The 24,218-nt window shown below is 47.0% G+C and overlaps 9 protein-coding genes across 9 annotated transcripts; 5 read left to right on the top strand and 4 right to left on the bottom strand.

Annotated features, from left to right (window-relative positions):
• Positions 1 to 60: 60 nt before the first annotated feature.
• DFJ58DRAFT_683962 (squalene epoxidase-domain-containing protein) lies at positions 61 to 2,203 on the bottom strand. The gene is made up of 4 exons (XM_041383267.1): positions 1,423 to 2,203; positions 915 to 1,375; positions 610 to 859; positions 61 to 558 (listed from the first exon to the last, which is right to left on the bottom strand). The coding sequence occupies exons 1-4, from the start codon at positions 2,134 to 2,136 to the stop codon at positions 499 to 501; spliced, it is 1,485 nt and encodes a 494-aa protein (XP_041243990.1). The 5' UTR covers positions 2,137 to 2,203; the 3' UTR covers positions 61 to 498.
• Positions 2,204 to 2,228: 25 nt separating this feature from the next.
• DFJ58DRAFT_787981 (uncharacterized protein) lies at positions 2,229 to 3,876 on the top strand. The gene is made up of 3 exons (XM_041390133.1): positions 2,229 to 2,516; positions 2,575 to 3,077; positions 3,109 to 3,876. Exons 1-3 carry the CDS (start codon positions 2,267 to 2,269, stop codon positions 3,736 to 3,738), a joined length of 1,383 nt encoding a protein of 460 aa, XP_041243989.1. The 5' UTR covers positions 2,229 to 2,266; the 3' UTR covers positions 3,739 to 3,876.
• Positions 3,855 to 5,424, top strand: DFJ58DRAFT_703213 (uncharacterized protein). Its single transcript, XM_041383653.1, has 5 exons — positions 3,855 to 4,345; positions 4,406 to 4,423; positions 4,478 to 4,625; positions 4,677 to 4,883; positions 4,943 to 5,424. The coding sequence occupies exons 1-5, from the start codon at positions 4,193 to 4,195 to the stop codon at positions 5,146 to 5,148; spliced, it is 732 nt and encodes a 243-aa protein (XP_041243988.1). The 5' UTR covers positions 3,855 to 4,192; the 3' UTR covers positions 5,149 to 5,424.
• Positions 5,425 to 6,593: 1,169 nt separating this feature from the next.
• Positions 6,594 to 6,839, bottom strand: DFJ58DRAFT_660328 (uncharacterized protein; the record flags this gene model as incomplete). Its single annotated transcript, XM_041382146.1, has 1 exon — positions 6,594 to 6,839. A coding segment is annotated over one exon (246 nt), but the record flags the coding sequence as incomplete, so codon positions are not given.
• Positions 6,840 to 7,328: 489 nt separating this feature from the next.
• Positions 7,329 to 8,182, bottom strand: DFJ58DRAFT_660414 (glutathione S-transferase C-terminal-like protein; the record flags this gene model as incomplete). Its single annotated transcript, XM_041382153.1, has 4 exons — positions 7,329 to 7,613; positions 7,681 to 7,844; positions 7,903 to 8,074; positions 8,129 to 8,182. The coding sequence occupies 4 exons, from the start codon at positions 8,180 to 8,182 to the stop codon at positions 7,329 to 7,331; spliced, it is 675 nt and encodes a 224-aa protein (XP_041243986.1).
• A 5,449-nt stretch (positions 8,183 to 13,631) lies between these two features.
• DFJ58DRAFT_841367 (uncharacterized protein) lies at positions 13,632 to 15,337 on the top strand (the record flags this gene model as incomplete). The annotated part of the gene is made up of 3 exons (XM_041392703.1): positions 13,632 to 14,888; positions 14,943 to 15,036; positions 15,216 to 15,337. 3 exons carry the CDS (start codon positions 13,632 to 13,634, stop codon positions 15,335 to 15,337), a joined length of 1,473 nt encoding a protein of 490 aa, XP_041243985.1.
• Positions 15,338 to 15,903: 566 nt separating this feature from the next.
• On the top strand, positions 15,904 to 16,613 carry DFJ58DRAFT_745692 (uncharacterized protein; the record flags this gene model as incomplete). The annotated part of the gene is made up of 3 exons (XM_041387409.1): positions 15,904 to 15,976; positions 16,029 to 16,191; positions 16,239 to 16,613. Coding segments are annotated over 3 exons (611 nt in total), but the record flags the coding sequence as incomplete, so codon positions are not given.
• A 3,007-nt stretch (positions 16,614 to 19,620) lies between these two features.
• On the bottom strand, positions 19,621 to 21,093 carry DFJ58DRAFT_703207 (uncharacterized protein). The gene has a single exon (XM_041383652.1). The coding sequence runs from the start codon at positions 21,012 to 21,014 to the stop codon at positions 19,755 to 19,757; it is 1,260 nt and encodes a 419-aa protein (XP_041243983.1). The 5' UTR covers positions 21,015 to 21,093; the 3' UTR covers positions 19,621 to 19,754.
• Positions 21,094 to 21,217: 124 nt separating this feature from the next.
• Positions 21,218 to 22,113, top strand: DFJ58DRAFT_787951 (uncharacterized protein). Its single transcript, XM_041390132.1, has 3 exons — positions 21,218 to 21,462; positions 21,511 to 21,554; positions 21,609 to 22,113. Exons 1-3 carry the CDS (start codon positions 21,245 to 21,247, stop codon positions 21,863 to 21,865), a joined length of 519 nt encoding a protein of 172 aa, XP_041243982.1. The 5' UTR covers positions 21,218 to 21,244; the 3' UTR covers positions 21,866 to 22,113.
• Positions 22,114 to 24,218: the final 2,105 nt, after the last annotated feature.

Here is a 24,218-nt window from a genome sequence, read left to right as displayed (position 1 = left end):
TCTCTCGGACTTACATAAGTACTCTCCCGATTTGCTCTTGGAATTTCCTGACTTGTTCTCCGCGCCTTGGAAGTTGGAACACTCATGTAAGTATGACGCACTCGGGTTCGGGAAGGGTGATACTATCATGCATGGCAGTCGCGTTAGGCTGTCCTGCGTACGTCCTCCTCCTTTCAGGCCCTGGATATTTTGGTATTATGGGGAGCGGATACGGAACAGCAGTCGACGTGCACGCTGATGACCCTAGAGGAATGGGGCATGGTGTATGATAGCTCATAAATTATGAATCCTGCAGGCAGTGATCGGATACTGTACACTACACGTCCGCCGCCGTTTCGAGATTAATAACAGGTTTATGTAGAAGATCAGAACAAGCCATAAACACATCAGAATACTATTCACAGCTGTACCTCCACACGATTAGGTGCCACAAGTATGTACAATAATTCCAAAATATAGAAAAAACTGTCCTGAATCGTCCTACTCTAACTGACAAGCTCACCACCAACAAATCTCTGTCCACAATAGGGGTCCAAATATTGCACATGCTGTCCATAACTACATAAAAACGTCAGCCGGCACCACTAAAGATCAAGTAGTGGAACGTACAACTCTACAGCTCAGCCAGAATAGTCGAGGGTAATCGAGTATTGACGGTATTTGCATGATATGCATGTCCGAATGTTTTTCGTCAGTGTGGGCTCCACCATTCCCGGTTATATCGGGAGTCCCATTCATATGTGACTCGCTATTTGCACGAGGCGCATGTATACGTCGAGGATGTGCAAAGAGCACCCATATAGAATAAATCGCCACATAGAAGAAGTGATATGCAAGGAGCGAGGTTGAAGGTGAAATTCTAGGACGGCGGTCAACACAGAAAACACGGCAATCGTGACCGGGAAATCACTCACCCACTCAGCAATGATACTGGACCACGGACGGATTCTCCTCCCCTTTCGAAATACTTGAAACATCCGTCTTGGAAGACAGTCAAACACTCGCCATCAGCCCCAAACACGTCGTAAAGGGCGACGCTCATAATGTTGATAGTTGCAGCCAGCCCTTTGCGTTCCCACCACCATTTGTCAAGTATGACCTTCATCTGGTTCCAGTCTAGTAGGTCGTTTATCTTATCAAGGTGCTGGGAAAGTATGTATACGTCGGACAATGCAACGGTCATACCGCCACCTGTTAGCGGATGGCGCATGTTCCAGGCGTCCCCAAGAAGGATGGCACCACGTTTGTGCGTCTGAGGGGCAGGCGGTAGGAATGAGTTGGGCATGCGGCGAACACGATCAGCAGCAAGAGCAACGCGGATCGGCTCATGTAGTTGAATAGGGAGGGAAGGCAAAATTTCAGTGATGATATGTTTCTGGGGGGTCTTGAGCGCATGCAAACTATGAACGGCGAAAAACAAACCTTCAAGTCAGATGGTACGGGACCTTTGACGTCTACGAGAATCCGGGTATCGTGTTCTGATATTTGGTATAGCAAAACGGGTCCGTGGCCACGTACGAGTGCGACAGTGCCGTGCTGCGATATCGGCAACTGTGCATCCTTGAGTATCGCGCCACAGAAATGCGACCTGGTATTCGAAGGGCGTGCAGATGGACCTTGTACGGTACTACGGAAGTTCGAGAAGCACCCGTCTGCAATAACTGTTAAGTCTGCGCGGAAAACTTCCTTCTCCTTCCCGCTAGAACGCGTAGCTTTTACACCGACGACCCTTCCTTCCTCTTCCACCAGTTCGTTTACGGTTGCTTCGATGACGTCCACACCTTTTGCGCGCATTGCGTGTTCCCTCAGTCCCTGCACGAATAGTCCATGGTGGAAACTCCGTCCTTCTCGTCCGTCAGGGTATGGAATATGGACAATGCGACCATCTTGAACGACCGCGTATCCGTGTACTGGTATCGCGTCTATACCTTCTAATGCACCCTGTAATCCAAGCTTGTCGAGGAAGGCGACGCCGGCAGGTTGGAGCAGCTCGCCGACTATGCGGTCAGGTTCAGCAAGGCTCCGCTCAAGGAGTGCAATACGGCGTTGCGGAGCTGAGGATTGTGACAGTGCGTGGGCAAGAGCAGAGCCAGCGATGCCAGCGCCAACAATAAGCACGTCGTACTGTAAGGACATCAACGCGGGTAGTGATGACTAGTCTGCAAAATTGAATATTCAAAACATTCAAAACATTATAGGCTATAGCAGCCTTTAAAAGCATCCGGATTCCGCATCGTGCTGCATGTGATTTGACGCTCCAACTCGTATGATCCTTAACAAATATTCCTACCTGGCGATCCTATGGGTTTTCGTGGTGTCTTGCCAATTATTCCCCCGACTTGCAAAAATTACATCCACTTCATTGGCAAGTCTAACGCTCAGATTCCCCGGTAAACATCTGCAGCAAGCTTCAATGTCAACGTCCAACTTTTCGTCATACCTCAAGTCCCGGAAGGCAAATTTTCTAGCTGATAATGGGAAGGGATGGACAGTGGTAATGGGCAATGAAGCGGGCGGTATGCTCAACCGTATTTCGCTCGTTTTCAGTCCTTATCGTTGTTTTGCACCACATAGATCTCGATTCTCTCGCTAGTGCACTCGGATATGCCTGGTTGCGCTCCAACAAGAGCGAAAAAGCGATCGCATATATAACTACACCTAAGGAGGATTTCGTCCTTAGAGCAGAGAATTTGTACGCCCTTGGTCTTGCTGGAATCAACTACCCTTTTGAAGAGCTCTATTGCTCTGGTGATCCTATGCCATCACAAGTGTCCCAGTTTGCACTTGTGGATCACAACGTCCTTCACACTAGACACGCATCTCCAACAGCCAGGGTTGTTGCAGTGATAGATCACCACGAGGATGAAGGACAATACAAGGATACAGCTGATCCCAGGATAGTCGAACCAGCAGGAAGTTGCTCGTCTCTTATTGCAAGATTGTATCAATCGTCCCCCAATCTTTCCGTACCCCCAGAACTGTCGACGCTCTTGCTGAGTGCTATTTTGATCGATACCCATGGCCTAAAAGAGGGAGGAAAAGCTTTAGATGTCGACAGGGAGGCAGCTGCGTTTTTAGTTCCCCAGTCCCTTTTGGAACATGACGAAGAAAATCTCCGCGTCATCAGATAAACAACCAATTACCCACTTCCCTTCCGTTCAGTCTCTATCCGCGACGTTGGGAGAGAAGAAGCTATCTGTATCCCATCTCAGCACGCGGGACTTGCTACGGAGAGACTACAAGGAGTACGCATTCAGCATGCCTGCATCCGAGGATATGACGCCATCTTCCGATGTAATAAGAGCGGGTCTTGCCACCGTCCCACTTCGCCTCTCTGCATTCTTTGCATCATCAAATTATCCTATAAAAGAAATTCAAGATTGGCTCGCCGAAAGAGATCTTGGCGTTCTCGGCATACTCACTACTTTTCGGAGCAAGAAAGGCAAGGGAAGGCGGGAGCAACTTTGGATAATCAAGGCAGATGAAGGCATCGCAGAGAAACTTTGGCAGGGCCTCGAATCAAGCGAAGAGCTTAAGCTGAAAAGGCTTGATTTCTCAAAGTTCGTTGGCGGCGCCAACGCGGCTGAGGAATCTGAAGACGAGGATGCTGGAGAAGTCACGACCGATGAAGCGCGGTTTGGGGAGTCATATGTTGCAAGGGCATACAAGCAGGGTAATGCAAACGCGACGAGGAAGCAGACTGCTCCCATTCTCCGGAGAATTATGGATGGGCTATGAACTCATGAGGTGATTGCTTGACACAGTTTGAAACTCGCTCGTACCTGATATATCCGATGTATATGTATAAAGACACGCAATGAACCCATGCAAAGTTAACGATCGCCGTGTCGGATTATCCTTCGTTTCTTCATAAGTAACCAGAACCTTTGCACATTCAGCTCACGCGTTCAAGCGTAGTAAACTCTTGGATCCCTTCCTTCAAACAGGATGTTTACTACAGCTCTGGTTTACGCACGCTATAGCTAACAATCAGCAGCTCGTCGTCCATATACCGTCCACAACATCCACATCTTACCTTCCCTGTTTGGAAACTGCAGCTCTTTGATGTACTTGTACGGCCTGTGGCAAGCACTTCTAATATCTGTGGACAAGTGATACAAGCGCTTTATATTCCGTGTTGGCGGTATTTCTCTTCGTTCTGCCTCCTTCCATCTTCCCATCTACTTACATCATGAATGCCGACATCCCTGCACTCGATTGTCGAGAAGTCGTTGAAGATCTGGCTGATCGTCTGGGCTCTCTGAGCCTTTTTCTGGGCGGTATCAATGACATCATGAAGTTCAGTAGCTTGGAAGACCATGAATTACAGCGTTACTGTCGAAAGGTCTTGCCTTCACAATCAAATCATCTTTTATAGTCAACTGACCATGATTTTTCCGTGCAGATTATCGCTCTCACTGAGGTAAACATATTCGCAAGTCTCGCAAACTCTTTCAATAATGCTCTCGGTATTAAGGGCGCGCGCATGACTCTGAGACGTGAGGGAGTGGCCTTGTACCTTTTCGTTCTTTGTCCAGAGGAACTTTTGCCGTATAAGTCAGCGTATTTCAAACTACTTGTTTGGATTAGACGTCGCAGGCCGGCGTTTCCTGCTGACATAGCGGGTAAACATCAGTCGTCATTCTGTTGGATTTCTGTATTTACCATTTATACAGATCGAATTGCTTCACTCTTGTTTGTTCTAGAGAGTAATTTCGTCATACGGTGCGGGGGAGTCGACACTCGCGCCCAACTGGGCATTGAGGAGTTGCTAGTGCCTAAGAACCCACTAGCCGCTTGTAAAAGCACCGCCCAGATTGCAGCGCATACTACTGCTGTCCCGTCGACAGGGAAATCATACGCAACATCGCACGTTATGTTACGTACGTGAACCTGCTGCGATAAGTATTCAGGGAGACCTAGATTGACAAATAATTTTTAGCACCGGATGCTTGGGCGAAAAAACAGTACAGAATCCACCAGCTTGCAAAATATGTGAAGTCAGAAGCTGCGAATACGTACTATCCACCAGCAACTCATCAATACCTGCCGAGCGACAACTGGGCGCCCCCTCGCCCTCGCAGGCCATTTGTTCGAACAAAAGCCCAACGTTTTGACGTTGGCAGCAAGAATCCAATCATCATTTGATGATCTTCTCAATCTCCAGGCTTTTTCCCTGGACTAATTGCTTCGCATTGTACTTCATCATAACCAAAGCATCATCCCCCTTTCGTTACATGACTGTTCTTCCAAGTTTGAATTTTGTAATTATATATCCACTGCCTATTATCTACGGACAATCCTTCTTCCCCGGCTGCCATGCTACTAGTCCTTAAAGCCTAGAGTCCTTTACCTCATCCCGCCTGTAGATTCGCAATATCATCCATCTATCCCCTTTCGTTTGTAACTAGATCTCGGCTGGAGGCGCCTTGGGATATCTTCTCATCAATGATAGTATTCATCACCTCTCTAATTATTTTGTCCACTTTTTCCACAGCACGTTCAGATATTTCACATCACAATCAGGCCGTATTCGTGACTCGATCCCAGCCCCTGCCCCGGTCCGTCGTCGAAAAATTTAGCGGGAGTGGTGATAGCTTGGGTGAGAGACTCGCCACTGCAGTGTCTCCGTCCCAGGCAATGAGTTCTCCACTGATACACCGCTTGCTATCAATTGCCGAGTCCATGCCCTACTACTGTCATTGCTCCTACCGCGTCGCAATGCCTCTCCATCTTCTTTAACATAATCCCATTCTTCAAGTCCCACAGACGAAGCGACCTGTTGCACGAGCCCGTTACCATTCGCCGTCGGGGAAAACGGCGACTGCTAATGTGCCTCCTTTGTGATCTTTGAACGCCTGAACAGGTGCTGTGCTTGGTATGATGGGGCTGCACTATTTCTGCTGGCATTATGAGCCTGATAAGGTGCTGAGCACCTGCAAGGGAATGTGCCCGTCTTTCTTCAGCGCAGAGGTGAGGTACGTACTGATACCTGGTACTTTTATAGTGCTTTGCATTTAAGTCTCACATACAACACGCAGCTGTAATGAGGCTGTTTTTTTCGTCATTTCGATGCAGTCTGGTTTTGAGGTTGCTATACAAATTTATTTGCGCCGTCTGTGGTGCGTGTACTCCGAGTCTGAGTCGGTGTTCGTTATTGCTCATTAGATGCACATGATACGAGGCTAATGAATAATGGTTCAACTTCGCTATTATAGTAATGTTAGAACTTGGCTGCGGCCAGTGCCAGCCACTTGCTGGACGCTCGTATCTTTTATAGCTTCCTGTGCAATACTCTGACGATGTCAGGGACATAAGTATATGAACCGTTCACTGTAGATAGTAGTTCCAATGAAAAATGGGAAAATGCCAAGTTTCAGACTCTCGCTGAGCTAGTCACTTCGTTCTCTAGTCTTATCAAAGGGCCGTATTTTTCAGGCCATATGTTTTGGTAAGTCCCCATATTATGTTTTTTTTTTTTCGGTTGATGTGCATGTTGTTAGTATGTGTGACATCGATTCTTCTTAGTCATTGCAAATGTTGCATCTCGCTTCTTTGTTCGTGCTGCGGGATATATAACCAGAACTTTCCTATTAAATATTATGGGTACCGTGGATTGCTTTGAATAAGAATTGTTGTATCGTTCGTTGTATCTCTTTTCTTCTACATCCTTTCCATATTGTTTCGTCTGATTCTACGTTTTTAGATGCTTCTTTCGAGGCATACTGGTATCTGGCCATGTCGAGGTTATTTTTTGTTGTTGTTCGCTGCGTTAAGTGAGATATGTTTTTTACGTGTTGGTAGGCTAACGCTTGTGTTATTTTTGCTAGTTTTGCTCCGACTTGACCTGACAACTTGAGAATTGAGCACGCCTTTTCTGATTATCAAGGTTCAAGTCTCGACCACCCGAATTTCGGTCCGCGATTGTGATTTTTTTGGACGTCTTAGAACTCTGGTCGCCTCACCGTGTTATGATTACGATAGAGGTACTTTACATTATTCATACACGAGGTATACACTGATGCCTTCGCCAGCGATGGCTTCCTGCTTCTTCCAAATTGATCGGACTCAGTCATCACATGATTCATGATAAGTGACAGCGGCGGGCATTGATCAGGAAGGGACAATCGAGAGGATGACTACATAGGTACAGTCCTACTTGCTGTTAGCAGGTACTTATCATGAGTCGTTCTTGACTAGAGCTTTGGAACATTACAAACAATCTGTTTACAGACTCATGGTACAACAGCTCAATTGACGGAAGGTTCGAGCAAGGTATAGTATGACATCCCATCCCCAAAAGTACTCCCCCCTCTTCCTCACATAGTCTACTCGTCTTTCTTAGGTGCTAGGGGCACTTCAATAAAGTCCGCGGCCCCGAAGATATCCTTAATGCGAGGGTCACCTGCCACCCTCGCGTAGTGTGCAAAGACATTCGGATAGAGTGCTCGTTCAGCAACGCCGAGGGTCACCCGAGCAGCACGTTGGATGACACTAGTTAAAACGATATCCGCAAGTGTAATCTTGTCAGTGACGAGGAACTCGCGAAGGTTGAGGTTCTGTTCGAGGAACTTGAGTGAGCGCTCTTGGCGTTCGAATACAGCTTTGTGGATCTGTAAGCAAAGTGCCGGTGTGAGTCATTGAAATTGAGTTCCGCTGTACATATAAAAGACAACTGACGCTTTCACTGTAGGCTTTCTCTGGGAAGAAGCGCTTTACCAACTGCCATACTAAGTCGGTGTATCCGCTGATCTCGTGCTCCGCGAAGTGGATCCACTGGTCAACTAGCGCAGCCTCTTTGATGCTGTTTCCAAGAAGCCCAGACTCAGGAGCCAGAGATGCAACTAATCGTGTAACGGTGCGCGGTAAGAAAACTTATAGGCTGCGTAGCACAACACTGACCATAACGTGCAATAGACACACCCTCTAGAAGAACGAATCCATCCTCGCCCTCAAAGGTAGGAATCTTGGCAAATGGGAATTTGTCAACAAATTCAGGTGACTTGTTGGTGACGCCAAACTCGAAAGGCTTCAGATCGACTTCGAGGCCTGCGATAGCAGCAGCGCTCAATATCTGCATTAATATCGTGTCTAGTCAATGGAACTCTGCACAAGAAACGGAACTTACACATTTGGTTCGACGTAGAAGAGGAACACCCCAGAGAGAGCCGATTGGAGCCATTTGGATTGATAGAAAGACTTTGAGACGTGATGAAGACTGAGTGATATTTCGTCCAGTGACCCCTTATTTATACCAGCCGCCGTCAGCGTAACAGTTATGACTGTAAGGAAAGCCATTGCGCTGGCTACGGAATTCCTTTTGTACTACTGGTTATGGGCTTCACCTTGTACCGGTTCGAAGCACTACTCCGCTGACTACTTGTACCACCACTCACTTAGATATAAAGCCTGCTCTTACCTTATGTATCTTCAATGAATTCATCCCCCCCTCACTCATCCCTCATCACTCGTGATTCATCAATCCCCATCGAATTCATTAAGCAGCCTTACGTGACTCATGAAAAGATCAAAGAGTTTTCCGGGCGTCGGATTTCCCGCAGCAGTGTAAGGCTGGGTATGAGTTCGGCAGGGAATTGCGAACGAAACGAGATAGAAATGAGACGTGTTAGTAGGTAACACGAAGAGAGATAGGACTAGGTCTGAGGACTTTCTGTGAGGCTTTCGGTCGTTCTTGGAGCGGGGATCTGAGTGTAGGATTCGCTGTAGGTATGAGTGTACAGGGGCAGTATATACATGTCTTCGAATACTTGACTAGGCCGGAACGAGCATAAGGAGCATATGGCGAGGTGAAAATACTCGGTGAAGGAAGGGGATCGTGAAGTCTGAGCACAAGGTGAGATAACGAAAGAGAATGAAAAGGAGATATAAGATAATGTGTCCACGTAACTCGGATGCGAAGAGTTGCGCTCTTCGGGCTCAGGTATTTTGCCGCATCACTGCCGCAACTTCTGGAGAAAGATGTCAAGCATATGACGCATGCATCATTCACGGCTTACGTTGTATCTGCGTGTCAGAAGCATGTTCTAACTTTGAGAGCATGGTTTCGAAGGCCGCGATGGCTTCATGGCCCAATAGCGTTGGCATCAGGAAAAAGCTCGACCACCATTTGCACCCTGCGAGAATACATAGTGCCATGTAGCCTCTATAGCACAACAGAGAGCACCCACACCAAATACAGTAGCACTAGTAAGGTACGTACCAATACCTGGTACTTTTATAGTGCTTTGCAGTTAAGTCTCACATACAACACGCAGCTGTAATGAGGCTGTTTCTTTGTGAAGTCGTCATTTCGATGCAGTCTCATTTTGAGGTTGCTATACAAATTTATTTGCGTCGTCTGTGGTGCGTGTACTCCGAGTCTGAGTCTATGTTCGTTATTGCCCCGTTAGATGCACAGGATACGAGGCTAATGCGTAATGGTTCAACTTCATTACATTCTTTTGTAGTTTCCTGTGCAATACTCTGACGAGTAATCAAGTATATGAATCGTGACTGTTTCAATTCCTGATCATGAAACCCGAGCTGAAACAAGCAAATTGCGCTGCATCATGAGTATCGTAATCTAGATAAGTACTATATGCCGTTAATCATATCATACAGGTACGTCAAAGTGCTCATCAAAGTTATTTGTTTTTCATCCCTATAATATCTCTAGTGTCCTGATGTCCATCATGCTACGAACAGAAGCCATGTCTTTGACTTGTGCGATGATGTGTTGATCTGACGCAATTCTCTTGTATTCTCCACCGGGCTGCTGTGCTAGTAAAAATGCGCTGAAAGGTTGTTCAAGGCGAACAATCAACCGCAATGCTCGCGAGTGAGTCTCCGAATCGGCTGACTCGGTTTCTCCAGAGAAACCGCGAAACGCATCGAAAAACGAGCCCAAAGGCTGTCCAATGCGAAGAAACCGCGACGCTCGATCGCGAGACGCGCTGGGTAAATGGTATAACGAAGAATCGACCGTGGACCAATTTGCTACGCTCTGCTCGTCGTTTGCAGAGTCATGCAGCTCGAGAACATGACGACTCCACGGACGGACGAGCAACAATGTCTGATGAGCGGGTATCGTTCGTGAGAACTGGGCTGGCTTGTCTTCTGTGGTGATCCGCAGGTCACTAAGACCGTCTGCCTTGACCACATATGTGAAAGATATCTTGTCGGGGCCATGTCCACGCATCCATTTGACTGACCTGACAGGGAATGCGATGCAGGGTAGATGCAACCTGCAGTTTGCGAAACGAGGGGCGCTCAGATTGTCAAGCAAGGTATAAAATTCGGAAGCCAAATCGATGGTCACCGCATGTCGCAGGAATGACACCGATGTCTGCATTTCATCTTCGGATAAAGATGGGAGCATGTGTGACAGAGCTTTGTATGAAGTGATGTCGGCTGGCAGACAACTATTGAACTCGGATGGTTTTCCGACCCAATCTAGCGCAGTGATGTCCCCCGACCGAGCCACAATCTCCTGCAAGAGCCGTCCGAGCGCATTGTGCTTCTTCTCGCCATAGATGACAGGTAAATGCACGCCGAAGATGCCAAACAATGAGTATGCGATGTCCTCCTGCAATGTGGTGATACGTGTCGAGGCCCATTTAAGTTTCTCTCGGGCGCCTCTCATTCCTGGATTGAAGGAGACCAATGCCCGTTGATCTATGCCCGTGGCGTCTCCCAGCTCCTGCATGATCGCGACGGACTCCTTGTGGTTGAGAGACTGATCGTTGAGATATAGGGACCAATCCTTTTGATAAAAGCGAATGACTTTGGGAGCTAGGAATTCTCCAACCGTCCATCCTCGCCTGATCCACTCACTCTTTGCCAGGGCACCAGGCTTCGACGAAGGTGGAACATCCGAAAGATAGACAATTGTAAGTGCTGAGTGACGGTACCAGATAAACATGGAGTTGAGCGATTCTTGGAGCTCAACGTTGTTGCTCTTGTCGATGCAACATGTATCACTCCATGCCCAACGATACCCCGCATCACAAGCGATACTGCAAAACGACTTCAACTTCAGCATGCCGCCAACTGGATTCCATTCGTATATGACCTTGCCCTGGATGTCGTGTAGGAGGGGCTCCTTTTCTTCCCACCTATGTGACAGCATGACACAACCAAAGTATACTGCTACCACTTCTTGGATACGCTTCATTCGGATATCTGAATGCTTCATCGCGAGCGACAAAAGTTCCTTGTACTCTTTGCTCGTTTTGAAGTCGCTTATCTGCGCCTCTTGATTGCACAAGAGTCCGGTGGTGGTCTCGAGTACACGAAGTGGCGAATTGTCGAGTTGAGCGCGAATGACCTGCCGAATGGCACACTCTGCTTCGGACGAACTGAGATAATGCTGGCGCAGTTCTGGAAAAAGACGTCAAGTATATGACGCATGCATCATTTACGGCTTACGTCGTATTTTCGTGTCAGAAGCACGTTCTAACTTGGAGAGCATGGTTTCGAAGGCCGTGATGGCTTCATGATAGCGTTGTGCGCCATGAAGCGATGCATGCTTCAAGCGGTATCCACGATAAGACGAAGGGCTGAGTTTGATAACCTACGTAGGACCAGCATGAGGAATGACTAACGACATCATAGATACCACCACACCGTTTCTGCATGGATAAGTGTTGCATTACGAACTGCCCTGTTTATAAGGTAGATCTGCGTATATCAGATGCAGCATTGTTCAGATCACCTGAAAAGAATGAAGAGTGGGAACATACCTTGGTATAAGGCAAAACGTCCTCGGGTATTGCCCACTTTGAGATCGTCTTATCGTAACCTGCACTAAGGATTTCCTTGCCATCCGCGGAAAAGGTAATACAGCCCGCCCAGCCAGAGTGCTCGAATATGGCGATGGTTCGTTGATCCGAGAGTCGCCAGAGGCGAACATGATGGTCGTCGGATGCAGATGCGACGAGAGTGCCAGTAAAGTCAACGGCGATGGCGTTGATACTGCGAGTATGCCCTTCCCAGGGATCACCAACCTTGTTCCAGATCGATGTCTCATGTATGATGGGATTGGCCCAGTTAGACCCTGAGAGAAGTCGTCCATCGGGCGTCCACGCGAGTGACATGTTGAGTACTAAACTACTGTGAACCTCCATATTTGCAATGCGATCCCTCGTGTCTGGATCCCATATTTGGATGCTCTTCTCTGTCGCGATGGCAAGATATTCGCCTGAAGGTGAATATCGTATGCATCTGACCCAATCACGACATGAGATGGGGTCTCCTTGCAGTTCCCAAGTCTCTGTGTTCCACAGTTTCGTCGTTTTGTCCCATGAACCACTCGCCAGTACAGTGCCATCTGGCGAGAAGTCTAGCGAGAAAGCAACATTGGAGTGGGCTTTAATGGCTTTGGTGAGACGTTCACCGGTGTCTCCGTCCCAGGCAATGAGTTTTCCGCTCATATCACCGCTTGCTATTACCTGCCCGTCTCCTGATACCGCCAATGCCCGCACCCCCTTCAGATGCCCTTCCATTTTCTTCAAAACAATGCCTTGCTTCAAGTCCCACAGGCGAAGCGTCTTGTCGTAGGATCCCGTCACCATACGCCGTCTATCAGGGAAGACTGCGACTGCATATATGACATCTTCATGACCTTCAAACACCTGAACAGGTGTGGTGTGAGGAATGATGGGCTGGGTTGCCTCTTCCGTTGCTTCTTCCGCCATTCTGGCTCGATAGTATTGAGCACCTTTGAGGTGGACTTGTAGAAACTGTGCGTATACTCGCCTTTTTATAGCACTTGATTGTCCCACTGGACACAGCCATGAGGCCGTTCTCCCTCGAACTTTCCGTCGGCCATCAAGGAAGAGCGTCATTGCCTCCATCACTGATCTTCGTTCTGCTATTTTGGTAAACTTATTTTCAATATAGATTGTTGGTGTCTGGCGATAAGTTCGCAGCAGTGAATTTGCTGCTCTTTTTGTGCTGTTTTACTGAACACATCTCGTTAGCGCCAAAGGCACAAGGCCTGTTGACGAAGTTGATGCACTGGGGTATGCATAGCCATTCTGGTCGAACTCGAGAGGGACAGTCGCACAAAAAGAAGGACAGCCGATCCCGGTCATGATGCGGCATGACCGTCTAGTCACAGGTGACCAATTAGTACATATGGGCTGCGGCGTGCATCAGCCAGGGAGTAAGCCCAATGCGGAGGATCGGATCATACCGTTTCATACATATTATTATATATAAAGCAGGTATGTAAAGCCAATATTGTGTTGAAGTAGAAGTACTACGTACAGCGCATGATCAATAAGCTGAACACTTGAGTGTAAGATTCATAATACTGCCGCATAGTAGGGTACGGACGAAAAGTCAGTTGTTAATAACACTGCTAATAAAGGCGTGTTAATAACATGTTACTAACGTGTTAATAACAGGCACACGACCATGGGGGGCTTGACACAGTGTTAATAAGTCTATTGACCCCCATAGTCTTGGTGAGTCGCCCTCTGACCTTCTGTCGTTCCTTGCAGATCATTGACTTCGACGTTTACAATGCAAATCTTGCAGAGAAGCAAGCTATGGTCTGGCATGGGACTCGAGTGTCTCGCAAACTGGTTTCCCCTCCCTCCGAGTCTTGCACCAGTTGAGCACTCAAAATGGTTGACACGAAAGCCTCAGATGATGCTATTCTTATTATTCCTGTATCAGTGCAATCAATTATTCTCCCAGATCAGAATCTGTCTGTCTCGTCATTCCTTGAATTCCCACTCCCGTCAGCTTCAATTACGACCGCTCCACCATTGCGCGAATACTTTGACACTGACCCCCCGCCTGAGGACACCTCATATCTCGATTATCTCCGCACGCAGCCGCTTCCCCAGCTTGCAGTTCTGCACCAGCTCCTAGAAGGGGTGCAACGTGCAAGATTAGATGGTAGCCGGTCTATTGTATATGCTCATGCCGACATCAATCAATCTTTTCCATTCTGGATTCTGACGTTTTGGCGCCAAGCGTATACTCTCCTTGACATCCAAAACAAATGGCGACAGGCAGAAGCCTTCCTTACCAAACGCCAATCCAATCCAGTGGCCTCTACCTTCCATCTTGCCTTGAGCAGGTTATCTTGGTCAGGCTCCACGAAAGGTTTCTGTGACTGGTCACCCATTCATGACCTTGCAGATTTCGCATCGCAGAAATGGCTGACTGATACAAATCTGAATATGATGTTGGACATTGTATATGGAGATAAGGATGTAGCATCGAAGCATACCTTTGAAACTGCATATTTTGTGCCGTTACTATTACTCGCACATGACGAGCGTGCCAAGAAAGATTATTTGACCTCGCGGGAGGCAAAACCTTTTTGCAGTGCCGCCGAGCAGTTGTTCAAGGGACACTACAAAAGCCTTGGTATCCCTTGCCATATCCACAAGAACCATTGGACTGCAGTTCTGATCAATGTGGAGGACCAGAAAGTCCTCTATGGAGACTCATTTGGCGCAGCTATTCCAAATAACCTGAAGGCAGCCATTGATTGGTGGCTCTCACACCATTCACCAACTCCCTTGACATGGGACGACTTACAGATTTCCTGCCAGGAGGATACGCACTCCTGCGGTGTCTTAGCTGTCAATGCCCTCGCTCATTTCATCCAACCAACGAAGTTCCCTCTATTATCATCTTCCGACACAGATATTGCGCGTTTGCATTACGGAAATGCCATCATCGAGCATCATGTCATGTCGTCACAATTGCCATCACTACCACCAACATCTGCATCCGCGTCCATTACACCACTTTCATCTACTATACCATCACCGCCAGTGTCTGCATCTGTGGTGTCTGTTCTGCCTACTATACTACCCCACGAGTCCGTTGCACCGATATTCAAGCTCAAGAAGAAGCGAAGTCATGTGAGTTGCCAATCAACTTGATCTTCAGTCGAGTTTACTTACCCAAAAATAAAGGCGGACATGCTTGATGATGATTCCGACACCGCAGAACCTCAGTTCAGGGGGCAATTAGTAGATATTGAGCTGAAGAAGCGGAAAAATACCAATGGTAAATGTCACGAATTCCAAATACAAATCACTATTCTTTCTTGAACACTTGTAAGACACCCATTAAGCGCCCATTACAAGCGCCTGTCATTAGCGCTCAGTCAGCGTCTGTACCTATAACCTTCACAAACCCTAACCCGAACTCATCCTTTACATATCCGAACTTCTCTATTCCATTAGCGCCCACTACCTTTATCTCCGACATCCCTGATTTCGACTTCCTTTCACAAGCGATCAAGTCACGTGACTCTAGAACCTTCGAGAACCCTTGCACAGCTGTCACACGTTTCATGACATCATAGGTGTAGTTATATTTAGATCATCGTACGATTCCCTTTTCTATTTAATGATTGGTTAGTTAGTTCATACTCAGATTCAGTCTCCGTTTCAATATATGTATATAGGTAGCTCATTGTAGTCAGTAGTTCTTTAGTTCAAACCTCTTTTGTATTAGCTTATTGCTAGCAATCCTAAGACGTACCTGCTATCCTCTATCTTCTTGTCGTGATACCTTTGTTTGAGTCCTAGTCTCTGCCCCTGCGTTAATTCGTTATAAGGGTTGTGACAGTAAAACAGTTGGCTGACCACGTACTAACGTGCTTGAAAAGGTGAAAAGGCAGTGTCATGAGCTCAGCAAGCCAAAAAAGTGACGGTATTGATGTCTCGGGGAGAACTGCAGATACAGTTTAGCTGCCCCTGCCAACCGGAAACGTCTGTTGAAACACGCAGCTTCATGCCACCGGCTACCTGTTACCCTAGTTCAAATCCCAGCACAACCCCACTCTCAAAGGAAAAACGGCTGCTGATGTTCATGAAGCTTTTGTGCGCCAGTTTGAGTGCTATGTAAAAGGATAGTACCCTTTCGATGTGATGGTGGATGCTGGTCAGGGCATCCTCTCATACTGGACTCACTTAACGAAGATACCTGAAGGTTGCATACTTGTGGTGAGTTTCAGCCCATCCTGACTACTCGTAACTCAGGCTTTATCTCCAGTGTATTGCAGAAAAACTTTATTCAATCAAGCCCTCATCTATACCCGAGGAACGAACAATGTCAGTATTCACGAGGATGAATACAGCGGCCAGGAACCGTCAACATGTCCGGACACTGGTGGACATGACTCAGATTCGACAATGGCATATGTATGATCCAAAGGTCAGTGTCCTATTCAGTGGCCTGAATTGACGACTCACGTCTCTTAGAAAATGGTCGAAAGACGGCACCCAAACATTTCATTTGGCAATCTCGACTCCATCATTTCAACAGGGCCCAAAGAACCAGCTGCTCATCAAAGCCACGAGCCCACTGGCAGCTATCTATCTGTGGGCACAGATGAGGAGGAAGAAATTCTCGAAGACGAAAAGGACACATGGCTCGATGAGAAGCTAGCAGCCGAACCAGCGCAGGATTCAGCCTTCGACATCGAAGTAGATGCAAACCTTCATGCACCAATTGTCACCAAAGCATTGTCTGATGAATGCAAGGAAAGTCCTATCAACGGCCTGGGTGGTGATGCTACTGAGGATGATGCTGACCTAGAGGACAAGGACACTGAGTGGGGCGGAAAATTTTGGTAGTAGCTACAGCGAAAATCGTCATTTTTTGGTCACGTGACTGTTAATAACATGTTAATAACATGCTTGTAAATAACCCTACGCAGCTGCTTGCTTTTTAACACAGGTTAATAACAGCGGGTTGACTTATCGTCCGTACCCTACCGCATAGTCGCACATGTACAACTTGAACCTCTCCGAGTCCTCGTTAAAAATTTGCGGGATTCTCCGTGACAGAGTTCCACAAAATCCAGAACCACTTACCACACCAACTTGAACATCCAATCCTTGTCTATCACAGATCGTCGTCAATGTAGTTCTTGCCGCCCACAACGAGACTCGGCGCCTTCCTTTCTGAATGCACTCGCTCCCCAATGTACGCGTTCTTCAAGTTAATGTTGGCGGGAAATCCTGGACTGGTGAAGAGTTGAAGGCCGTCGCGAGTGCTATGGTCGGATCGGCTATTCGGGCTTCGTTCTCAAGTGACGAGTATGCTACGTCCCTTGAAGCACCACTACAATAGGATTATTTAAGGGGGTGAGTATTACTTTTGGAATTAAGGCTTATTACACGAATTCCCAGTGGAGCAGGTACTTTCTGGCACCCACATGTGCGCTTGTGATTGTGAGGGAAATATCCGCCGGGTTTCTGATCGGAGTGATTTGAACTCTCATCGATGATCGATCATCACTGTATATAGGAGGTCCTCGCGCTGTGTCTGAAAGACATCGTCTGTGATTCGTGAAACACTTACGTGACGTGACGGTTACGTACGTCTCTCTGACTTTTCTACTTGGTTGTCGAGGTGCCTATGACATTTGTGCTGTATTGTTCGGATCTTATCTGAATCGCCAATGCCGTTTGAGATGTGTCTGGTCAGCAGTATTCTTAATTAGAAGAGCCTGCGCGTAAGTTACAACCATCTACACCGTCGAATGAGATAAATCTATGATTGTTATGGTCCCTGCGGAGCACCCGACAAGTTTTTCCTGTCCTACACACTACTGCTGGTTGACACATATACACGCTCCTGGAAAGCAATTGAAGTCATGCAGGTTGCTGTGTCGGAGTCGGCCACGAGCTTAGCGTGATATTCTCGAACGCTAAGGACGAGGCGTGGCCCTACCACAAACATCTGCATCAACAACAAAATTTCGACGAGGCTATCATATAGATCAGCTCCTACGGAATCTGAGTTCTATAGAAATGGTGAGTAGTTGTCGCATGCAGTGACAAACAGGCGCACCGAAATCACTGGAGAGAGAAAACCAAGTTGGAGGCAAGAAATGGCAGCAAAACTAGCACGTGCAGAACTTCAGCTGGCAAATATAACTGCATTCACATTGCGAGCTCACCTTGCAAAGTAAACCACATGAGATTTTACCAACACCGTGAAACAGTCCTCGGTGATTGATCGTCGGAGTTGTCGCAAGTCACGGAAGTGTTTAACAGCCATCCATAGTGAAAGACACAGTGCGAGGACCTCCCACGCAGTGGTGAGTATCCAAGTCATTGCAAACAGAATTTCGATATTTCCCTCGACATTGGCAGTGCATTGGTAGGTGCCGGAGAGAATGAGCTCCTCTGGTATTCGTCCAATGAGCATGTCAAGTGTTTCATGCATAATGAAGGCTTACCCCTTAAAGTCATGCTGTTAGTTTTTGAAGTAATTACTGCACAGGCGATATTGATGGCCAGAACGATTGCAACGAGAAACATAAGCATGTATCTTGATCCGTGATACATTGCATATAACCGACCAATCATGACGGCTGATTCAATCAAGTCAATACCGCTAGCATTGGCATATTGCAACTGGGTAGCTCACCGCCCAGCATGGCAGTCACGACTACAGTCGTCCAACTTAGTGCGGAGCACAAAATATTGCCTGAAATTCAAATAGCCGATTGGTGATCGCCCTCGTGGGATTAAACACTTTGAACAAACTTACACCTGTTGCAGTTGTTCCAAAATTTGTCGAAGTACTAAATTCGACCAATATGCTAGTTCATGATCTCACTCACCCCTACGTATAGATGCAGTTAATTGGATGGGAATGTGAGATATAGGCGCAGAATACTCACTGCATCTGTTAGCGAGACTGTCGGGAGGCTTACTGTATGCTGCTGGTCAGAAGACACCAGCACACTGCATTTGAGACATACTCAGAGAGAATATACTGATTGAGAGAGATAGCTCATTAGCGCAGTATCATCATCTTGGTTCTATACACGTACACAGCATACGGTATCGCCATGTAACGTACCTAGGATGTTTTGGAGTCAGCACAACTTATCAACCGCGCTTGTAACATAAGCTACGCACACCGAGGTATAGAACAGTCATGATGGACCAGCGTTGCCTCTGCCCTGAATTACCCGCTGTTCTTCTGATATGGGACTCTACTCACCCAGACCATCTCTATCTTAATACCATTCTTAGCGAGATGATTACTCCGGTAATGGATCAACCTACCTCTTGTGGGAGTGTCAGTACTGGAAATATCATCAGAATATCAGTAGTCCTTGAACACTATTTTGCTTACTCCAATCGTATACCACCGCAGCAGAGGCGGCAACTGTGAAACCGTAGATCAAGGTTAGATCGAAACATCACAGACATCATCTGACTGGCTGTCCACGCACCAGCAAAATAGCTATAGAAACGATACGAATCGATTGTCGGCCACCAACTGGGATCATTTGAGACTAGGGTCATATTGACGAGGGACGGTGTAAGCCAGTGAGTGGGGTCTTGGTGGACGTATAACGAACTTAATGATTTTCGTGCTAGATATACTACGGATACCGTGGGTCGGACTCGGACGGGGATTTATGTAAAATGTGCACGTAAGATTCTTAGACTAAGATCATCATAATGGAAGTACAGGCTGGTGATGAAACATGCATCATGATGTTCAGGTGTGACAACTGCATCATGATCAATTGTAGCTAGGCCACCACTGTGATCGCATCAGAGCTGACTACCCGGGGCACGATGCATTTGGCATCAGATTTGCTCGATACTCCTTATGATACCAGGGCCCCATGTTGCAAATTTCCCAAGGCGATTGTAAGTTTACATCACGTTACAATGCAACTAACTCTACGCAAATTCTACGTGATCTAGATTCTAATATATGACCGTGATCTAAACTCTATGACTCTACAATCGTGCATTAGACCAGCCAATTCTGTAATAAAGGTACTCCACGTCTTCACCAAGACCCTGTCCTCGCGTATAATCGCCATGAGCATCACCATGCGCATCACATGTGATAGATTCTTTCGAGAGTATGACGAGAACAGCATCATCGTTCGGATCAACGTCGGATGCCTTGAGGAATACGGACTCAACCGTGCTTGACTCGAATGTGTGTGTTGGGCGAAGTGGTATCACAAGATGAAAAGCGGCGGGAGATATGGTACTATCAAAAGGACGCCGCAAGTGGGCTTTCAAACAGTCCCTGATCCAGACCGCATGTTGGGCTTCGTAAATGATATCTGCACCAAAGACCACATCGAATGGGTACGAAAGACAATTCGGTGGAGGAGCAGTAGATAACGATGACCAGTCGAGGAAATGAGTGGTAATGAAATGGGTCGAGGTAATTTGATTGTGCGTGGAGGGAACATTCGCGTTAATGTTTGATTTGAGGTTGGCTAACACAGAAGGGTGGAAATCGGTCGCGACCACGGAGACCTCGCGATGATTGAAAGATGGCAACGTATCCAGTAATTTCATAATCGCTAAGCTAACCAACCCCGTTCCTGCTCCAAGCTCGAGGACGTTGAGCCTGCGTGATTTAGGGTCATCAGGGGAAAAATCCAGTCCAAATCGCTCAGGGTCTTCCACGATCATTTCCGCCAAGACACATGCCCCGCCCCATGTCTGTGCTCCCACACTTCTGTAGTCATCATTGTCCAGCGGAATGTCCGTGAGCTGAGCTTCCACTCGCCTCTGCCCATCTATAGAACCGAAAATAAAGTTACGAGTGATCATTCCAGCAGCAGCGACCCCGGCACAAATCGCGAGTAGCGACGCGGCTTGTTGGACGATCATCTCCGCGTGAGTAAAAGTGGGCTCTGGTTTCCCAAGATCATCCAATGAGGCTTCTCCAGAATGCGACAAGTCTTGCCAGACTTCAAGCTGGGCGATAAGAGCGGTAAGCCACCGAATGGAATATGAGCGCTCGAATGCGTCAGATCGGATAACTTGGAGTTCGTTATCATCTTCATGACGAAGGCGTGAATTTTGCTCTCCATTAAATACAGGCGCCTGCACACGTTTGCGACGTGAGCCACGGACTTCTGGATGGTAAAGTGATTGTAAATAAGTCAAGGCATCGAGAAGCTGGGTGACGGAGAAACTTGCGATCTTGGCGATCGGTGGAAGATATGTGGTCGGCGGACAGAGAACGGACATTCAGAGACGTTAAATTCGGGGAGGTAGGAAGACTTAAAATGCTAGCACCAAATCATACTAGTACTGGTTGAGTATTTGAAAATTATGGTTTTTGAATTTCCAAGCGCGTTAATATGATATTTACGGGTGTGTACATAGCGGGAATAACAAGTCCAAACAACCATCAGCTTGTGAAATATATGATCTACGTCTACGTTGAACCCAATTGATCAGAATCATCAGGTAACGGGATGAATAATTCCAGTCAGTCCTCCACCCTGTCCATGTCATCTATTCCGCAGTCTAGCTTTACAAATGCTTCCGTCTATATGTCACAATCGTCGCTGCACGATTCCATCCACACCGTGACTGATCCAAATTCACCGGAAATGCTAAAGCAGAACGTGCAAATAGCGCTTGACCATGTCGCAAGAATTCAATCACTAGCACGTAACTGCTTGCACGGCATGTAAGTCTCTACTCCCCTCATACTTATACAACGTTTAATTATTGTTAGACAAAACGCATACCAAGCAGGAAATAGTCCTGCACATACAACAGGCAAGTACGCTTCAAATTATTTTATAATTGTGACTTTACGCTTTCAATTTCCAGCCGAGCTGGCCGCACTTATGCAGGCAAATCGCACACTTGCTGAATTCCTTCGACAAACTGGAGTAGGCGCATACCCCATGTCACCCGCCCCTGAGTCTCAGAGCGCAACATCGATACCTCCCACAGAGCAGCAACTGATTGATACTACGGCCCGCGAGGTACAAGTGCTTTATGAGCGCCTGAAACGTATTCAAGAGAGTAATACCGTTGCTGTAAATTTACTTGGGGCCGCTGATACCGTCTCTCGTGTACGCTAATCAACATCGGTGTCCGTTCTACTGTGTAGTTTTGTAACATCAGCCCAATTGAGATACGGTGATGCGCAGGTTAACCGGCTTCAGGTGACACTATGTTGGAACTGGTTTGTGTGCGCATTACTGGTAAGTACTCTATGTTAATCTCTCGAGGGTGACAGCCGATTACATCTAGGCAGTCAATCCTTCCACCCAGTTGTATTGCATTCCGTTGGCAGTCTAATACTCGACGATTTCCGAAGGAACCTGTCCCCTATTCAGCTGCCTAAAGGTTAGGCAAGGTGACCCAGAAGTGAATCTACAACTGATGTAACGGACATACCTCCGTACTGCCGCTCGAACGGGTGTGCTGCACTTTTTTTTGCTCTCGGTTTGTCTAGACTATCCTGTTCTGCCAGCGTATAGGGTTGGTGTCATGCTGTGTTGCTGTGATGGCGGTTTCTCTGTCTCTTATTTACAATTTCCCTGCAGCCGACCGAAGGGGAGTCCTTGAAAATATTTAAATACCACAACGAAACTTGAAATAAATACAAACGAATTCTCCCGCACTCTGCAGACCAATACCCGACGAGTGTAAATCATACCAAACATCCCCCGTGCTACACACTACCAGTGGTCGACACATGAACGCGATCCTGGAAAGCAATTGAAGTCATGGCAGTTACTGTATCGGAGTTGGCCACGAGCTTAGCGTGATATTCTCGCATGCAAAGGATGAGGCGTGGACCCAATACAAACATCTGCACAAATTGAAAGATTTGAACGAAACCAGCATAAATCCGAGTTTCCAGGTAAGGTACGTCCTGTGAAATGATGAATCATGACCGTATGCAGAGGTCGATGACAGATCGGCGTACCACGGAGAGCGTTGGAGACAAATAACTAATTTCAAAACAAGAAACTGCGACGAAGCTTGCACGCGCAGAACTTTAGTAAAAAAAACAAGAGAACCACATTCACATTATGAGCTCACCTCGCAAAGTAACACGTGAGTTTTCATCAACACCGTGAAACAGTCCCCAATAATACCTCTTGATGAGTGTTGTCGCAGTTCACAGAAGTGCTTTACAACAACCCAAACTGCGAGACACAGTGCAAGGACCTCCCATACAGTGGCAAGTATCCAAGTGATGGAATCCAGAAGTAGGACATATTTCGCATGGTCAATCTGGCACTGATAGGTGCCCGAGAGAACGGTTTTCTCTGATATTTGTCAGTGAGTATGGTGCAGTTGGGTCTTTCATACACAATCAAAGCTTACCCGCTGAAATCTGCATCATCGTTATTGCGACCATCACTGCGTTGGCGATTCTAATGGCCAGAAAAATGGCAACGAGAAACATCAGCACCTTTCTCGATCGCTGATACATGGCATGTAACCGAGCAATCATGAATACTTGCATGATGTTTCAGTCAAGTCAATATCACGGAGGTGTATAACTCACCGCCCAGTATTACATTTACAACCTCAGTCATCCAATCAAGTGCGTTGTACATGATAAGGCCTGACAAATCCAGCAACATTACTACTTATCAGCCTCGGAGGACCATATGCTTGAAACAGACTCACAGCTGTGGCAATTGTTATATTGAACCAGCGAGTTGTTCGAGAATCTCACTCACCCCTGCATAGTAGTTCAGTTGTTTTGGCGGAAAGCATCAGTGCGGAACACTTACTGCATCTGTTGTCGAAATTGTTGGAACATTCACTGTATGCTGCCCGTCACAAGAAAGAAACAGAGTCAATGCGAGGAGACATACACAACATGTTGATTCTGATTGTGAGAGATGGGTAATGAGCGCAACATCAATAGATTAAGCTTCCAAACGTACACAGCATATCCTATTCCAGCATAGCGCACCTAGGATATTTTGAAGTCAACAAAACTTGGACTTGCTAAGCGTAGATATTGAAACATAAGGTACATACACTGAGATAAAGAAAGGTCGTCACGGACCAACGTTGCCTCTGCCGTGAACAAGTTGTATTTTCACGTCATTTTTTTGATGTGGGAGTCCGCTCACCCAGATCAGTTCGACCTATAACACAATTCTAAGGGGGTTGGCTGCCCCAGTAATGGATCGACCTACCTCTTGTCCGAACGTAATTGCTGGAAATACTTTAAGGATATCAACGGATCTTTCATACTCAGTTTTACTCACCCAAATCGTACATTGCCCCAACACAGCCAACAACTGTGAAATCGCAGGCCAGGTTAATTAAGTCTACGGTCATCATGTGGCTGGCTCTCGACGGACCTGCGAAATAGCCGGAAATAAAATTTGCATCGATGAGTGGCCACCAACTGGGATCGTTCGAGACTAGGGTCATATTATTAGAGGATGGGAGTGAGTG

Source organism: Suillus subalutaceus (genome assembly GCF_016647625.1).
Source record: "Suillus subalutaceus strain FC151 chromosome Unknown DFJ58scaffold_52, whole genome shotgun sequence".
Lineage (NCBI taxonomy): Eukaryota > Fungi > Basidiomycota > Agaricomycetes > Boletales > Suillaceae > Suillus > Suillus subalutaceus.
Note: the sequence above shows the minus strand (reverse complement) of the source record. Positions and strands in the feature narration are given on the sequence as shown.

Excerpts from the sequence above, each read along its gene's own strand:
- DFJ58DRAFT_787981 (XM_041390133.1), top strand. The coding sequence starts at position 2,267 with ATGATCCTTAACAAATATTCCTACCTGGCGATCCTATGGGTTTTCGTG. Across the intron at positions 2,517-2,574 it reads AATGGGCAATGAAGCGGGCG|ATCTCGATTCTCTCGCTAGT; the intron begins GTATGCTCAACC and ends TGCACCACATAG. Across the intron at positions 3,078-3,108 it reads GGGAGGCAGCTGCGTTTTTA|AAAATCTCCGCGTCATCAGA; the intron begins GTTCCCCAGTCC and ends AACATGACGAAG.
- DFJ58DRAFT_703213 (XM_041383653.1), top strand. The coding sequence starts at position 4,193 with ATGAATGCCGACATCCCTGCACTCGATTGTCGAGAAGTCGTTGAAGAT. Across the intron at positions 4,626-4,676 it reads GTTTCCTGCTGACATAGCGG|ATCGAATTGCTTCACTCTTG; the intron begins GTAAACATCAGT and ends CCATTTATACAG. Across the intron at positions 4,884-4,942 it reads AACATCGCACGTTATGTTAC|CACCGGATGCTTGGGCGAAA; the intron begins GTACGTGAACCT and ends AATAATTTTTAG.
- DFJ58DRAFT_787951 (XM_041390132.1), top strand. The coding sequence starts at position 21,245 with ATGAATAATTCCAGTCAGTCCTCCACCCTGTCCATGTCATCTATTCCG. Across the intron at positions 21,463-21,510 it reads CGTAACTGCTTGCACGGCAT|ACAAAACGCATACCAAGCAG; the intron begins GTAAGTCTCTAC and ends AATTATTGTTAG. Across the intron at positions 21,555-21,608 it reads TAGTCCTGCACATACAACAG|CCGAGCTGGCCGCACTTATG; the intron begins GCAAGTACGCTT and ends TTCAATTTCCAG.
- DFJ58DRAFT_703207 (XM_041383652.1), bottom strand. The coding sequence starts at position 21,014 with ATGTCCGTTCTCTGTCCGCCGACCACATATCTTCCACCGATCGCCAAG.
- DFJ58DRAFT_683962 (XM_041383267.1), bottom strand. The coding sequence starts at position 2,136 with ATGTCCTTACAGTACGACGTGCTTATTGTTGGCGCTGGCATCGCTGGC. Across the intron at positions 1,376-1,422 it reads CCGTACCATCTGACTTGAAG|AAACATATCATCACTGAAAT; the intron begins GTTTGTTTTTCG and ends AAGACCCCCCAG. Across the intron at positions 559-609 it reads TCTGGCTGAGCTGTAGAGTT|TTATGGACAGCATGTGCAAT; the intron begins GTACGTTCCACT and ends GTTTTTATGTAG.